The sequence below is a fragment of the Mastomys coucha genome, unplaced genomic scaffold (genome assembly GCF_008632895.1).
Source record: "Mastomys coucha isolate ucsf_1 unplaced genomic scaffold, UCSF_Mcou_1 pScaffold18, whole genome shotgun sequence".
NCBI classification, from domain to species: Eukaryota; Metazoa; Chordata; class Mammalia; order Rodentia; family Muridae; genus Mastomys; species Mastomys coucha.
Genome location: NW_022196900.1, coordinates 18,005,280 through 18,021,214, shown reverse-complemented (window position 1 = coordinate 18,021,214; position 15,935 = coordinate 18,005,280). Strand labels below are relative to the sequence as shown.

General features: G+C 45.8%; 1 protein-coding gene across 11 annotated transcripts in view; it reads left to right on the top strand.

The window, feature by feature from the left end:
- Positions 1–15,935, top strand: part of Ptpn3 (protein tyrosine phosphatase non-receptor type 3) — a 151,882-nt gene that overhangs the window by 95,698 nt on the left and 40,249 nt on the right. For 10 of the 11 annotated variants that reach the window (XM_031377461.1, XM_031377463.1, XM_031377466.1 and 7 more), the window contains 4 exons: positions 3,986–4,049; positions 5,301–5,473; positions 9,921–10,055; positions 12,574–12,750. In XM_031377461.1, coding sequence (XP_031233321.1) covers positions 3,986–4,049; positions 5,301–5,473; positions 9,921–10,055; positions 12,574–12,750 — 549 coding nt within the window. The remainder of the gene's footprint in view (positions 1–3,985; positions 4,050–5,300; positions 5,474–9,920; positions 10,056–12,573; positions 12,751–15,935) is intronic. The other variant, XM_031377471.1, reaches the window with a different exon arrangement.

Below are 15,935 nucleotides of genomic sequence, written 5' to 3'. Positions count from 1 at the left end.
TGTGTGTGTGTGTGTTGGGTTTTTTTTTCTCCTCTATATACATGCCTGTGATAAAGTTTATGAATTAAGTCTACTAAATGGTCTCTCTCTTTCTCTTAAAAGAGTCAGGGCCGTAGTATTTTTAAACTGTGATTGACTCCAGGCAACTGAATCTATAGAAAACAAGAACAGAGATGGCCGAGGGGAGACTTGATTGGTTTTTCAAGATAAGTTTGAGTTTACTAAAAAAAAAAAAAAAAAGTTTGAGTTTACTGTACCCAGGCAATGGAGCGTTCTTTGGGAAAATATTACACCACCTAGATGATACATTTAAATAAATGATAATATAAGCGAGTGGAGGCAGGGGTGGGGCAGGTCAAGGAGAGTGGGTGCTGCAGGCTGAGAGAGATATGGAAGTACACACATGCAAAGAAAAGCGGCCGCATGGAAATTTATAGACAGGGTGAAGGAGATTTGGGTGGCAGAGTTGTAGCAAGCCAGATTTGACATTAGGTTTACGCCTATTCCTCAGTTTGACCACTTAGAATATACAAATGGAGACAGTATGATGTTAATCACAGCATTATTTATAATGGGGATAAAAACCTATAAATAAAATTACACGGGCCATAACCGTGATAGCAGGTGTCATATTATCTATTGTTGGCAATGTCCAAGTCGAGTCACTCTGTATTTTACTTATCTCACTTAAACCTTGAATAAACCATTCTTATCCCTGACTTCTCAGCAGAGAAAGCTGTAGAACAAGGACGTTTGTAAGACCTTTCAGGCTTATGCTGCTAATGGTGGTGCATTTGAAAGTCACATCCAGTTTGTCACTCCAGACGCATTTTATACTCTGCCACTAACAGTTGTGTTTGTGAGGACATGCGTAAATAGGATGTACACTTACAGACACTGGTTTTCAATTCATTTTATGTACATTTGATTTTCAACAAATTGTGCCTTTGTCCTGCCTAGTTTTACCATAGAATCAGTATGACAGACGACAAGACCTTCTTGAGCCCTCGCTGGAAACAGGAAACCCCAGCCATGGCTTGGCTAACCTGGGGTGTGGTCTTTGGGGTTCTCTGGCCGGCTCGGAACAAAGGACCAGGCAGTGAGCGCGGGCCTGATTTTCTTTAAGTGCCTCTAATCCTCTAGTTCTGTAACCCAAATGCCACCAGAGTTTAGCTTGAAGGTCCCATAAGCAGGTTCTGAACGTCACACTTAGAGGCAGATTTGGATCCCTTAAGGATACTTCAGGTACCTGATAAGGATATCTGATTCTGGATATCCTTAAAGATATCCAGAAGCCAAAAACTTCACAAAGCAGGTTTGTAAACAGAAGCCTTTGGGGAAGGCCGGACAGGGACTCTTGGCACACCTCCTCAGGGCCTCTTTCTGATAATCTCAGTTATTCTTCAGCTTCAGTCTGGCTCCTGCTAAAAGCCTGTCTCTGCTTTAAAAGAGTCAGGGCCATAGTATTTTCAAACTGTGATTAACTCCAGGCAACTGAATCTATAGAAAACAAGAGCAGAGATGGCCGAGGGGAGACTTGATTGGTTTTTCAAGATGAGTTTGAGTTTACTGTACCCAGGCAACGGAGCCAGTGCTGTATTACTTACTTTTTATAACGCTGTGACATGATAATTGAAAGCAGCAACTTAAGGGAAGCAAAGCTGGCTTACAGTTCAGAGGATCTAGTATGCCAGAGGATCCAGTATGCCATGCTTATGAAGCACAGACCCTTGAACAGGATGGAGTGTTCAAACACAAGCACCTCAGACCCCAACTATAACAATTGAAAACCTCAGAGACCAGTAGAGAGGTCAGCCCTGGAGACTGAGCAAGGGCAGGGTGCAGAAGGGCCCAGAGCCTACAGAAGCGACTCTGAAGAGAACAGGCTTTGGCCTCAGGGTGTACATTCTAGAAAGAAGATACAGAGAGTGTGTACCTCCAGGAACAGGGAGAACACAGTGGTCAGTCCAGGGTAGATGGTTGATTAAGGCTAGAGCATGCTGTGCCGTGGCCAGCGATTAGAGAGTGACTTGGCCATGGAGAGCCTCACAGGACCCAGAGTGGAGACTTAATCATCGATGCTCTTATGGGAACTAGATTCTCCTGCATGCAGTGGTCACAAGGCTATGGCTGTGTGCATCATTTGGCACCTGTCTCCTTCATTAGGTTATACATGTCCAGGTGGGTGTCCACCCACTGTCTTGTTCTTTCTTCCCCTGGGACCTGACACAGGCTTGGTCCCTCTAGACACGCAGTATGTGTCATAGTTCCTGTGACTAAAGGGCAGGTGGCAGCCCAATGTAGGACCTGCAGGCTGGAAATCACATCTGCGTTCTTCAGATTTGTTGTGGTGAAGAACACAATCAGAGAAAGAGAGTTGGAAGCTGTGGGACAGAACCCTCTGAACCAGGGGGGACAGGCAGGGGACCCCTCATATGAAGCCAGTAGCACACAGGCAGTCTGTGCCAAGCAAGACAAGTAGGTTCACACACTGACGAGTAGGTTCTCCAGAGTCCTGTGAAATAGGAATTCCTGTGCTTGCCCCTCAACACTGAGGGAGGAGACCCGGCCACCTCAGGGTATAGCATGGTCCATGATGGTCGCCTCCAAACAAACAAACAAACAGGACATAAGAGCCTTCTGCTCTAGCTTGCAACCATTCCCAAAATTCACTAGTTAAATGGGTATATCTGCCAGCCAATACTTATAATAAGTGTTTATTTTTAATATATAATGCAAGTGTGCTCTGTGTGTGCTCTGTGTGTATGTCTGTCTGTCTTCCACTGGGGAAATACCACTCAAATACACTTTCACTTTATGTATTCAGTGTCTCTGTTCTAGAATGCTCTTAGCAAGGTCTTCACAGGATTCTCGGGAATAGTAGACTTCCTTTCTTCCTCCAATACTGTGTGGATTACAGTAGCTTGTCATAGTGAATAAAATCTATTTAAAAGGTGAGCTTGCACTGAACTTGACGGCACACATTTGTAATCCCAACACTGGTGGGTCAGAGAGGGTAATCTCTGAGGTCACTGGCCTAGCCTCATGTAATTGGTGAGCTCCGGGTCAAATGAGAGACAGACCCTGTCTCAGAATAAGATGGACAGCAGCTGAGGAAAGTCATCTAAGGTAGACCTCTGGCCTCCACGTATGCACCCAGCTGTGTACACACACACACACACACACACACACACACACACACACACACACACTGCTTTCACTCACCAGTTTTAATCAAGACAGCCAACACTGCAAGCCTGTGGTGTACCATACTCATGTAAGAACTTGGCGTGCTTATGCCATCTAAATTGTCCTACGACCATGGTAAGAAAGGCTGTCGTAGGCCACCACTCAAGCAGATATCACAGAGTCCAAGATCCTAGGCTTTGGAGCCTGAGCCCCAAGCTCAGAGCTTGGCTCCAAGCAGTGACATCTCTGCACCTCAGCTTCCTCTTCTAAAGGATAACTACATACTATTCTGGACTGTTGCAAAACCCAGCAGAGACGGTGTTTATAAAGCCCCTGGCAGTGTCCTGGTATATGAAAATATATTTGGTGATGACGAGTGCCTTTTATTCTGTATTATGCACACGTGGCTGTTAAGTAACAGCTGGGGTGCAACCCAGGCCTGTCCTCCCTCTGCTCCACACTGCCCTCAGCTGTCTTCCCCCATGTAGGCACCAGCTCCTGCAGGGCTTCAGTGTCACAAAAAGACTAACAGCAAAGAGTGCGCATGGCCCACGCTCCTAGTTATTTAAAAGCTGCCTCACAATCCAGAGGCCCCGTGGAGATCCAGCTCGGTCAGCTCCTTGAGTTCGGCCAAGACACACTCCCAGGAGCCCGCCGTCATCGGATCATGAAATAGAGGACCCATGCAGAAGAGGGTTGGCTGGAGCCCGGCTGAGCCCCCGATGTCTTTGTTTGATTCGCACCTTGCTTTATTTTTTGTGCTATGCGTGGTTTTGTTTTGCTTTGCTTTTTACAGGGTGAACATACTCAAAATTTCTTTCAAAAGGAAAAAGTTCTTCATACACCAGCGGCAAAAACAGGTGAGTTCTGTCCCCACTTGCTGTGTTTGCCGTGTTGTTGAGGCTCGTCCCTGTCTCAGCTCCTCGGGGATTGCTTTCTGTGTCTTACGAAGGAAAGACTCTTGCTGTCAGGTCTTCAGACCCTGTGGTCATCTCTGTGAGTCAGTCGGCGCCTGTGTGGAGAATGATGATGACCTTGCTTTAGAGTTAGACTCTAGATCTAGAACCTTCCTCTTCCCCTTCACTGCTGGGCATTTTCTTTCATTTCCTAGTCCATATTCCCTTATTTCTAGAAGCTCAGTGCCCACCTCTCAGGGAGCTCTATGGATCAGACAAAAGGGCCCAGTTTGGACACCCGGCACAGCATAGCAGGAAGCGACCACACAGCTAAGTGCTGAAGGAGATAGCTTGTTTCTGACCGGGTCTTACAGGAGGAGTCGGCAGGATCCTAGACAACTCTGTTTGTTTGCTTAGCCACAGCAGAAGTACACTCAGTAAAGAAGCCAAGGCTCCCACAGCCTCAGAGTGAAGGAGCTGGAATTTGAACCAAGGCGCCTGCCCTTTCCGCACCACGCCCTGTCTTGTTATGCTGCATAGTTGTCACCGACTGTCTGTCGCTGTGTCCGTGTCCCAGCATTTCAAATATGATATGCCCTTAGACTGGCCCCACACAGAGAATGGGCCCTTAGAAATGGGATCACTAAAGCTCGGGGTACCAAGGACTGAAACCTAGATTGTCTGACTGCCTCCAACCCCATCCCCACTTCTAGTGCAAGGAAGGTCAGGGTGGTACCAAAATGCATATGGAACTGGAAAACTTAAACACAAGTAGGCTGGAGGCAAAACTAAGGATGGAATCGGTTATTATATAATGAGCACTGGAATTTACTCTGGGGTAGAAATGGAGAATCCTCAGGATTCTCACATCTCTACTGCCTGCTTGGTGGAAGACTATTTCTTCAGGAAAGAGCTGAGTTTTAAGTTATCAGATGGTAGCAGCAAACAAGCCCTCTCTTGAACGCTAAGCCGGTTTGAGACAAGAGTGACTGTGAGGGACCCCAGATGGTGGGGAGTCATGGATTCAGGCTATTTCTATTATCCCACTCATGGAGGGTTCACAACCCTGCTCCAAAATAGTCCTGGGACATTGGGGTACATCTGAGGTATCTGGAAGCCTGCTCCCTTCCTGTCACTACTGACTGTTACATATGGGTAGCAGCCAGCTTGACACATTTTTACCACCCTGTATACTTTTACCATTCTTCCTCCCAGGCTGAATCCAGGGAACATATAGTGGCCTTCAACATGCTGAATTACCGATCTTGCAAAAACTTGTGGAAATCCTGCGTTGAACACCATTCGTTCTTTCAGGCAAAAAAGTTACTACCTCAGGAAAAGAATGTTCTGTCTCAGTACTGGACTCTAGGCTCCAGGAACCCCAAAAAGTGAGTATATGTTATCCTGAGGTGTTAATGTGTGCTGTTCAACCCTGACTCATGGACATCTTTGGGCAGAGAGGCAACTCTGGGGCTGGACACCAGATTATAGATCCCTCAATGGTGGCTGAGTCTCCAAGGGAGGCTGAGCCCTTTGTACACACTCAGGTACATGTTACTATCCCAGTGTTAGCTTCTGTACCCTCAGCCCTGCTGAGTTCCCAGACAGCTAATATTGCAACTGCCACCACGCCCTGTCCAATAAAGGTCACTGAATGTCATTCTGGTGCCAACGTGTTAGGTTCACAGCTGGAGGCCACTAAGCCAGCCCCTCCCCCACAATATTAATCAATAAGACACCCCATAAAAAATGAACAGAGGTATCCAGAGTCAGGTGACTTCAGAATATGTTGCCTATAGTAGTTACAAAATAATAATTATAATTGACAATTACCTAGTTTTATAAAAGGAAGGCACATATTTAATTGTATTTGGTTCCCGTAATGAACCTAAGAGAAATGTTACCTACAGAAATGTTATTCAAAATACTTAATGGGAAGAACAGTGCAGTAAATTTACATATATATCATGTGTACATTATAATTTTTAAAATAATATCCTTTGGGATATATCCTTTGGGTCTCTAAATTAACTGTGCTTATTCTAAGCCAGCTTTGTATAAGACACAGCAGAAATTGTTTATCAAGTTGCTAGGATTTCTAAACCATTTGCTGATTTTTCAAAACTGACTGATTATCGTTAATGTGGCTTTATCTAAATGAAGCTCAAGTATAAGCTATTGTTTGATATGAAATTTTTTAAGAATGTTCTAGTGGCTTTCCTATTTACATGTTAGTCTTTAGATAGTGTAATGATTTAGTAAGTGGCAAATTGCCTCTGATAGGGGTGGTATTATTTCTTATGAACCAAGAATAAACATCTTTAAAATGTTTAGCTCTTGTATTTCTGACTACTATTTCTATGCATTCAATATTCTACTACTGAGCAGGTCATAAGAGTAATGTAGTGGAGACAGCTGTAGCATCCCCATGATACCACATGGAAACTGAGTCCTCTTCCTCTGTGGTGGTCCCTCTAGCCAGCCAGAGGCCTCAGATGAGACCTGTTCCCAAGTGTGATACTGTCGGCCATCAGCAATGGCCCCGCTGTCTGCGGAGGGCTCACCTGCTGCTGTTTCACAGCGCCAGGACTGACAGCCCAGATCGCTGCAGCTGGTGAGGCCGTGCATCTTTGTTGAACACACCCCAGGTCATGCCCTCCTGGGGGACTTCCCTTGATGGAAGTAATGCCGAGCACTCCAAGCCTGGCATCCCTGACTAGGAGCCTCAGGAACCTGGCGTGTGCAGCAGCAGCAGCCATGGCAGCTTAGTGCCCCATGTCTATGAGAGTTCTGGAGTCAGATTCAGGTGCTCCAGCAGGTCAGATCTGCAGACAGATTTGTACAGTCAAGGAAGTCAGGATGAAGAAATAGGAAGTCAGTTGAGTATAGAAGTGCCAGTGAGCTTCTCTGCTGTGCCCAGCTTCTGTGCTGCTGTTGGGCCATGTAAAGAGGATTCCTACTACAGTCTAGTTGCAGAAGCCCAATGAGGTGACGGCCGTTGGCAGGGGGCCTCCTTATTGTTGATGTGTTGGTGCGGCCCCCACCCAGATGTTATAATGCTACTGTTCATGTATTCGTTAGAAGGAAGCAGTTTCCTTCCAAAGAAGAGTTGCCTAGACCTGATTCCCCACGCAGATGGGAAGGTGGCGTATGAGGGACTGAAAGGATGTATTCCAACACTGTATGACAAGAGTTCAAATCTTCTCTCCCTTGAGTTTTTTTTTTTTTTAAAGATTTATTTATTATTATATGTAAATATACTGTAGCTGTCCTCAGACACACCAGGAGAGGGCATCAGATCTCATTCCGGATGGTTGTGAGCCACCATGTGGTTGCTAGGATTTGAACTCATGGCTTCTGGAAGAGCAGTCAGTGCTCTTAAACACTGAGCCTTCTCTCCAGCCCCTCTTCCTTGAGTTTGGTGTGCTGTCTCAGATCCTTATTTGCAAACTTCTTTCTCTGCAAACAGTACAGGGTACAGGCTGGGTCCTGCTCATCTTGTGTGACATAAGAACCCCTAATTTGGAGCTTACAGCAACAATTAGTCTATTATATCTGAAGATTTGGGGTTCAGGAGTTCAGGAAGGGTTTACTGGGGACTCTTCTGCTCCATTAGATCTGCCCTGTTACAGAGGTATTTTGCAACCCACAGTTTCAAAGCAGCCACTTTTAAATCTCTATATAGGGTCACTTGAGGAATAGAAGGTAGCTTGGGGTACAAGTCATTAGCTTCTTATTGGTACCATCTTATTAATTCTGACTATATATTTTATATGTATAATTTTGACTTTTTTTTTTTTTTGGTTTTCCGAGACAGGGTTTCTCTGTGTAGCCCTGGCTGGCCTGGAACTCACTCTGTAGACCAGGCTGGCCTCGAACTCAGAAATCCTCCTGCCTCTGCCTCCCAAGTGCTGGGATTAAAGGCGTGTGCCACCACTGCCCAGCTTGACTCTTATTTTTTTTTCATTTATTTATTTATGTGTGGGTGGCATGGGAGAAAACACATGCCTGCCATGGTACACATGTCGTAGTCCAAGGACAATTTCTGGAAGTCAGTTCTCTTCTTCTGCCCCGTGGGTCTCGGGGATTGAATCCAAGTCATTAGACTTGGTGGTAAGCACCGAGCTAAGCCATCTCCCCAGCCCTTATCACTTCTGTCCATTTCACAGATGAGGAAACCGTGGTCAGCTCAGCCCTAGAGATACATCTGTAGGTCTGTGTGTTGGGTCCTCTGATAGGTTCTGTGAAAGAAGAATTTGTTCATTATTTTCCAGGGACAATGGAACAGTTCCAATTTTCTATTAATAACCCATGACATGTGCTTTAGGGATCTGCCACATTAAGCCTCGGAGCCTTGCTGCCCGCTTCCCTAACTTTAATTTGACAGCCTTAATCAGTGGTCATGTGGCTTCTGCTATAACTGGCCTCAGGGGAATAGGTCTCCTAGTGATGCTGCAGTGAACTTTGATCTGGGTGACAGCCGCAGTCAGTCGTTATTGTAAACTAAAACCTGAATTTCATTGTATTTCTTTGTTTTGTTGTTTTCGTCAGTTGGTTTTGGGGCATAAGGAAATTCATGCAATGTTTAAGACATTAGAGCATGGTGTAAAATTAGAAAATTCCAGAACAGTTACTGCTAACCAGACTTCAGACAGTTTACTAAGGCACTCTATTCCTCGGGATGTCAGTTCTCTGAACTATAAATAAAATTCAGAGATATCCTTCAGAGGACAGGACCTGAAGCTGTTCTAAGCACATCCTCTGTGTCTCTATCAAAGAGTTCTCAGTGACTTGTGGTCACTGCATCTGGTGGCCAGGGTGACAGAGATCATCTGCAAGGATGACTGCTTTTGTTCGTGCCAGCAGGAGGCAAGTGGTGAGGTAGATCCACTGAAGTTATTGAAGCTGTGCTGGTCTGTGCTGCCTGTGCTATTCTGACATTCCTTCTAACTTGGTAGCTTTGGTACAGTCTAGAAGTGGTTCAGCAATTTAAAGTAGTTGAAACACAGAAGTACTTTCACCAGAAGACCTCAAGAAAAGCCAGCGGGGTAAAGGCATCTGCTGCCAAGCCTGAAGGACTGAGTTCGATCCCCTGCCCCACATGGTGGAAAGACAAAACTGACCCGTGTTCACTGAGCTCCACAAGTACACCGTGGCACTCCCTCACACACGTACACACACCCATACAAAATAAATAAGTCTAGCCTTTAAAAGCTTGAAAGGACCGGGCAGTGGTGGCACACGCCTTTAATCCCTGCACTTGGGAGGCAGAGGCAGGCGGATTTCTGAGTTCAAGGCCAGCCTGGTCTACAAAGTGAGTTCCAGGACAGCCAGGGCTATACAGAGAAACCCTGTCTCGAAACACCAAGATAGATAGATAGATAGATAGATAGATAGATAGATAGATAGATAGATAGATAGATAGATAGAAGCTTGAAAGGACACTCTGGAATTGACTGCCTCCCTCCACTGGTCATAGTCCAGCTATTCTGAGGGAGCTGGTGTCATTATGGTGCTGAGTCAGCACCTTCCGGGGAAAGACTACATTTTATGGATGCTGCACTTACCTTATTTTTTTTTTTTAAGATTTATTTATTATTATATGTAAGTACACTGTACCTGTCTTCAGACACACCAGAAGAGGGCGTCAGGTCTCATTATGGATTGTTGTGAGCCACCATGTGGTTGCTGGGATTTGAACTCAGGACCTTCAGAAGAGCAGTTGCTGCTCTTAACCACTGAGCCAAATCTCCAGCCCTGCACTTGCTTTCTTGTTGCACTTGCTTTCTTGTTGAACAAGTCAATGTAGACATTGACCCTGTATCTGTTTTGCAGGTCTATAAATAACCAATATTGCAAAAAGGTGATTGGAGGGATGGTATGGAACCCAGCCATGAGGAGGTCCTTATCGGTGGAACGCCTAGAAACCAAGAGTCTGCCTTCCCGGTCCCCTCCCATCACTCCCAACTGGTAGGTCCTCTTTTATGCCATACGCCAGCAGATACCTTCTCTCTTTCAAAAACAGAGTTGGCTTTACATTCTTCAGCAGAGATGGCCTAGAGTCAGGCTTCCTGTGTGCGTGTCTGTGTTGTAGGAGCGAGTCTTCTGATAATGCTAAGGTGGCCTGAAAGTTACAAGTTCACCTAAATCGTTTTATCTGTTCATGAAACACATGGTGATGGTCCAGTACATATCTAGTATTCAGATCAAGTTAACTGCCGTATCCATCAGTCAAGTAGCATTTCTTTGTGTTGAGAACTTAGAAATTCCTTCTGGTAGCTGCACATGGTGGTAGATACTAGCAAGCTTAGCAGTCAGGAGCCTGAGACAAGAGAACAAAGAGTTGAAGGCTGGCCTGGGCTACGTGGACCTAGCCTCTCACAAATAAAAAAGCAAATCCTTTCTATTGGCCATTTTGGATTTTTTAATTGATTATTGTGCAACAGGGTTACCCTGCTATGCTAGAAAATTAGACATGATCTAACCTACCTAACTACATTCTTGAACTGCTCCTCTGAAAAATTAATAAATTGAGACAGGCCTGAGGGCATTGCTCGGTGATAAAATACATCACAGCATGTGCAGACCCTGATTTCATTCTATGACCCTACAAATAAATAAGTAATAACATGTGCCCCGAGGCTTTCTGAGATGCCCGCCTTAGAATCATAGCACAGGGTAGCTAGCATCTTTAAGCTCTAAGAAGTCCCACAGTAAAGACTTTAAAAGGATTAAGGATGGAAAGATGTGAGATCCCCAGGGTTCTAAGTTTGCCACAAATGGAATAATGTATGAATGCTTCTTCATAAGCTTATTTCAGAAAAGGATCAAACGAAATTTTCTATTCGTTATTCTAATGGTCCACAAAGACATCAGCCGTTTTTTGTGAGTGTCCAAGCATCGGCAAGAAGAGAAGTGAAGCAGGAAAAGATTGTACCCTGGCTCCATCGATTAGCATTGTGGCTTGCAAGACAGGTGGACATTTCCTACCTAGGATCTATGGGATTAAGGGATATGGGGAGAGAGACCTGCTAGGAAAGGACCTTCTACAAGGGACCACATGTCCTGGGCAGTGGTGGTGATGACGATAATGGTGTGGGCTGTAAAGAACCAGCTTAGTTTATGTGGAATCTTGTCAAGGAGGCAGAGAGAGCCCCGGGTGTTCCTAGCTTCAGGAACTAGCAAGGTTGGATGTGACTATGTCTCTGGCTTGGCTCTCTTGCTGCTAATTATAGATCCTCTCCCAGGAGTCACAAGAGCCATCTTGCTTACACGATGGACACACAGTATTGATTGTGCAGAAAGGAGGGGGGGTTGCAAGTTCCCAGGAGTCCCAAAGAGAAATAGCTGACAAAGGGAAGCTGGGAATGCTGTAGAAGAGAGTTTGAGGTCAGGTGATAGAAGGCCTGACACCCAGGGGCAGTCTCAAGTGTTCTATGAACACTGTCCCATCTGGCTCCTTCTCAGGGCCTGTAGGTACAACTGAGATCCAGAGAGGGTGACGGGACTTATCTGAGATCGCCTGACTACTTTGTAGCATGCTGGTCCCTGTCATATTACAGATGTTTAAAAAGGAGAACATTACAAAAATAACAAGCATCCCCGGTCCATAGATGTCTGTGGAAGTGCTCACTGGGTGAACAGGAGGACCTGAGTATAGATGCTAGCATACACTTTAGAAAGCAAGGCATGAGATGTCTATAATCCCAGGGCTGGGAGGCAGGGATAAGAGGATCGAAGGGGCCAGCCGGCCAGCCAGCCAGCCAGCCTAGCTGGGTTGCTGGGTCCAGGTTCAATGAGAGACCTTATCTCAAAAAATAAGAGCAGCAGAGGAAGACATTTGATACCACCCCCTGATCCTATACATCCACATGCACCGCACCATGCACACATACACATACACATATACCAAACATACACACATACACATGCACACATACACATGCACACAAGTTTTAAGGTTAGTTACTCCTTCTTGGATGAAGTGAAATTCAGTGAGAAGTTAATACTGCCTTCTTAAACCTGTCAATGTACATTGATGAATTGGTGACAAAAGTTATGTTTTGAGTTTTCTAGAAGACTAACTCACCCTTAATTTATATTCACAAACCAATGGCATAAGCCAGTTTGGTTCTTCCCATTTCTAAATGGAGACTATGGTTCTGGGAGCCACATCACTTACCCAAACCTGCCTGAGACTTGTGTCATCCTGGCTGGATGTTACTCTACTGGATTAAGAATGACCTCACTGGCTCTGACTTATATTTGTGTTGGTTATTTTTGAGACTGGTTCTCATTAATTCCTCCCGACTGCCCCTTAACACTTAATCCTCCTTAGTGCTAGAGTTATGGGTATGTACCACCACACCCAGCTCTGGATCTGACTTTCTAAGCACCAGTCTGGGCATCCAGGGAGAGGCCCGGTCACAAGGTCACACAGCTGCCATTGGGTCAAACCTCTCATGTACTGCTCGTCTCCCCCTTGCAGGCGAAGTCCACGGCTCCGGCATGAAATCCGCAAGCCCCGCCATTCCTCTGTGGACAACCTGGCCAATGAGATGACCTACATCACAGAGACCGAGGATGTGTTCTATACCTACAAGGGATCCCTATCCCCCAAAGACAGCGACTCAGAAGTTTCCCAGAACCACAGCCCACACCGGGAGTAAGACTTAGAATCTTTCTACCTTTTTTCTCTACTTTGGCCCGTTGAGTTTGCACAATCCAGGGTGCCACTTAAGAGGACACAGTATCCGGTGCCTGCAGCAAGTTCCCAAAGATGCTCTCCTGAGATGGGAACAAAAATCCTAATGCCTGTCTGTACAGTAGACAGCCTGTGTCCCAGAGCTCAGAAAAGAGCAGGTACCGCTCTCTGAGAACCTTCAGGTCTTATACTGACTCAGACCAGGCAGAGCTGGGTTTGAGATATTTCTACATAGCACAAGTACAGACTCAAGGACATGCTTGCCCTGATTCCTCTACATCACGTAAGCTTGACCACCCTGTGTGACCTTAGCCGTCAGGACCATACTAGCATGTAGGAGCCTTCTCAGAACAACAGTTTCGTTTCCTTTTCGTTTTAATACAGTAAAGGATTAAAATAAAACAATACAAGGATACCAAAATGGCTCAGTGGGCAAAGGCCCTCACTGTCAAATGCACATGGTGGAAGGAGAACCAACTTCTACCAGTTGTCCTCTGACCTCCAGCTGTGCGAGCCTACACATGCCAATTAAAAAATGTGAAAGTTGGCTTTTTGTTGTCACATGTTTGTCAGGAACAGTTTCTTCTCAAGCCTTCTGTGGTCACTCTTTTGGGACCAGTGAGGCAATGTGGTAGTGTCCTTCTTCCTCCTGTCCTTACTGTATGAGACCATTGAACTCTGGTCTTTCACTGTTCTATATAATATTCACTTGTCACAGGCTTCATGGAGCCTGGGCTTCCCTCTAACTTGCTGTGTAGCTGAAGATGATCTTCAACTCTTGCTCCTCCTGTCCTCTCCTCAATCCTGTCTGGGATTACAGACACATTTACATCCACTCTTTCTAAAGAGACATTACCCCCTCATTGATGAAAGCCAGCAAAGAGTACACATCTGTTCTTTTTTTTTTTTTTTTTTCCGAGACAGGGTTTCTCTGTGTAGCCCTGGCTGTCCTGGAACTCACTCTGTTGACCAGGCTAGCCTCGAACTCAGAAATCCACCTACCTCTGCCTCCCAAGTGCTTGGATTAAAGGCGTACACCACCACGCCTGTCGCACTTCTATTCTTAAAGACAGGATCGTGTCTTAGTTTTTCAGTAACAGTATGCATCTGCTCCCTTTTGCCTTGATTATCAGAGCTCAGAGCTGCTCAACTGTTAGACTCAATTGTTCTTGCTTCTCCAGTCCTGGGTCTGTCTCTTCTCTTCATGTCTCACCTTTAAAATTCTATCATATCTGAGTGTTTGGGGATAAACTATCCCAAATTGTATTTTGAAACACGTAAACAGTAGATCATAAGCCATATCTTTAAGTTAAATCATGATAGGAAAGGGTAAGGCTTTAGAAGGTCAATCTTAGCCATTGGATATTCAAACCGTTAAGCCCCAAATAATGGCCAAAATGAAGAAAGATGTCTTCCTCTTGGAGGAGGATTAGCAAGCAGGTACCTTAGTCAATCTGTAAACATTTACCATTTAAGCTTCGAGGCTTCACAGACACTAAGCACATCCTGCATGTGTGTTAGACTTTCCCAGGTGAATTGCAGGTCTCTCCACCTCCATGCAGGGGTCCTGCCCACAGCAAACCATGGTCTTCCGATGATGTGCGTTTTTAACACCTCTGCTTAAATCATCCTTGTGGTCATCATTTCCTTCTGACTGAAACTCCAGGATTCTTTAGTTGAAGTGATCACTCTCTGTTGCTGCAGCTTGCAGCCTGCCGCACTCCTTGGAAGGCTGCCGTAGGTGGGTGTGAGGTTCATTGCATAAACCTGCGGCTTTGCAGGCTATGAGCAGATCTAGAAGGGCAAAACAGGAGTATAGAAGATAGCGAATAGAACCAGTCTGAGTCCTTGGTGGCCTCCAGACTCTTGTTATTTTAGCACCAGGTGAAACGAGGGCTTAGGGAACCTCATCCAAGGGCTTGGGGAAGTCCACATACACTTTCCCTGTTGGTGGCACTGAAGAGCACCTAGCTTTTCACTGGCCTGTGCAGCAGCCACCCACCATGGGCAAGCTGCTTAGCTTTAAGCCGACTGAAGTAAGATGTGTGCTCAGCAACTAGGAAATGAATGCGCATGCATTTTGAGCAACATCCAGTCACATGGACTGCCCCACCATAGCGGTCAACAGATACTTCCTGTAAACATTCCTGTCATCCCAGCTTGCTCCTGGGATGGCTCTGCCCTCCATTGAATGCAAAGCAAACTATCTCAACAGTCAAGGTTAGGATTGTCACCTGGCTTCACAGTGGTGTACTTGCCTCCTGTCCCCCAGCTCTACATTGGTAGAGTAGGTGGGGAGCCTCTGGGAGCCTTTGTGTTTCCGTGCCTCCCATGACTAAGGTCAAGACCAGGTTCAGACCTTTGCCTCTTGTCCGGTGACACATGGCCATTTAAAAGAGCTCCCTTCCTTCTGAGTTCATCTTTAAACATCCTTGCTGGTTGTGGGGAAGGGACCACAAAGTGGAATTTGATAAGGCTTCCTTTTTAGGTTCCTCCAAACTTGGGTCAGTACTGTGTCATCTGCCTTCATTGTCACACTGTGGGGCTCTGTGGCTTGGGAGAACTGTCAGGGTTGGGAGGGGCGTGGCCTACCCAGATTTTCCCACTGATTTATATTAGCCACAAGGGATGCTAATATGTCTAGGCTTTCTCGGGCAGATCTTCAGGACACCACCCAGATCGGGTGAGAATGAGTTAGTTCAACGTCTGCTTGTCTGGGCTCTCTCTTGACTTGGGTAATTTTTTTTTCCTGCCCCATTCACACGGCATGCTGATTCTCTGAATGTCTCCAGGAGACCTTCTCTGTTAAGGTGACTCCCAGAGCACTTTTCCTTTTGCAGCCCAGGATTTGGGGAAACAGATGATGGCATTGTAAAGGGACTCTTGACAGCTCCAAGCACCTGTTTTGTGGCTAGGCTAAACAAGTGATGTATGGTTGGAAAACCAGAGCCTGGATCCCCTCCATGGCATCCAGGACCCCTCCTCACTGGCAGGAAATCGCTCTCCACTGGGCTTTCTGAAACCTTAACATCTGGGGGTGGAGGAGGGCTTCATTCCCCCAGCAAGAGATACTGGCTGGCCTGAAGTTAAGTGAGAAGAAACTCAGCCGGTACCATTGTATTTACAAAATATTTAATAAGCCTTTG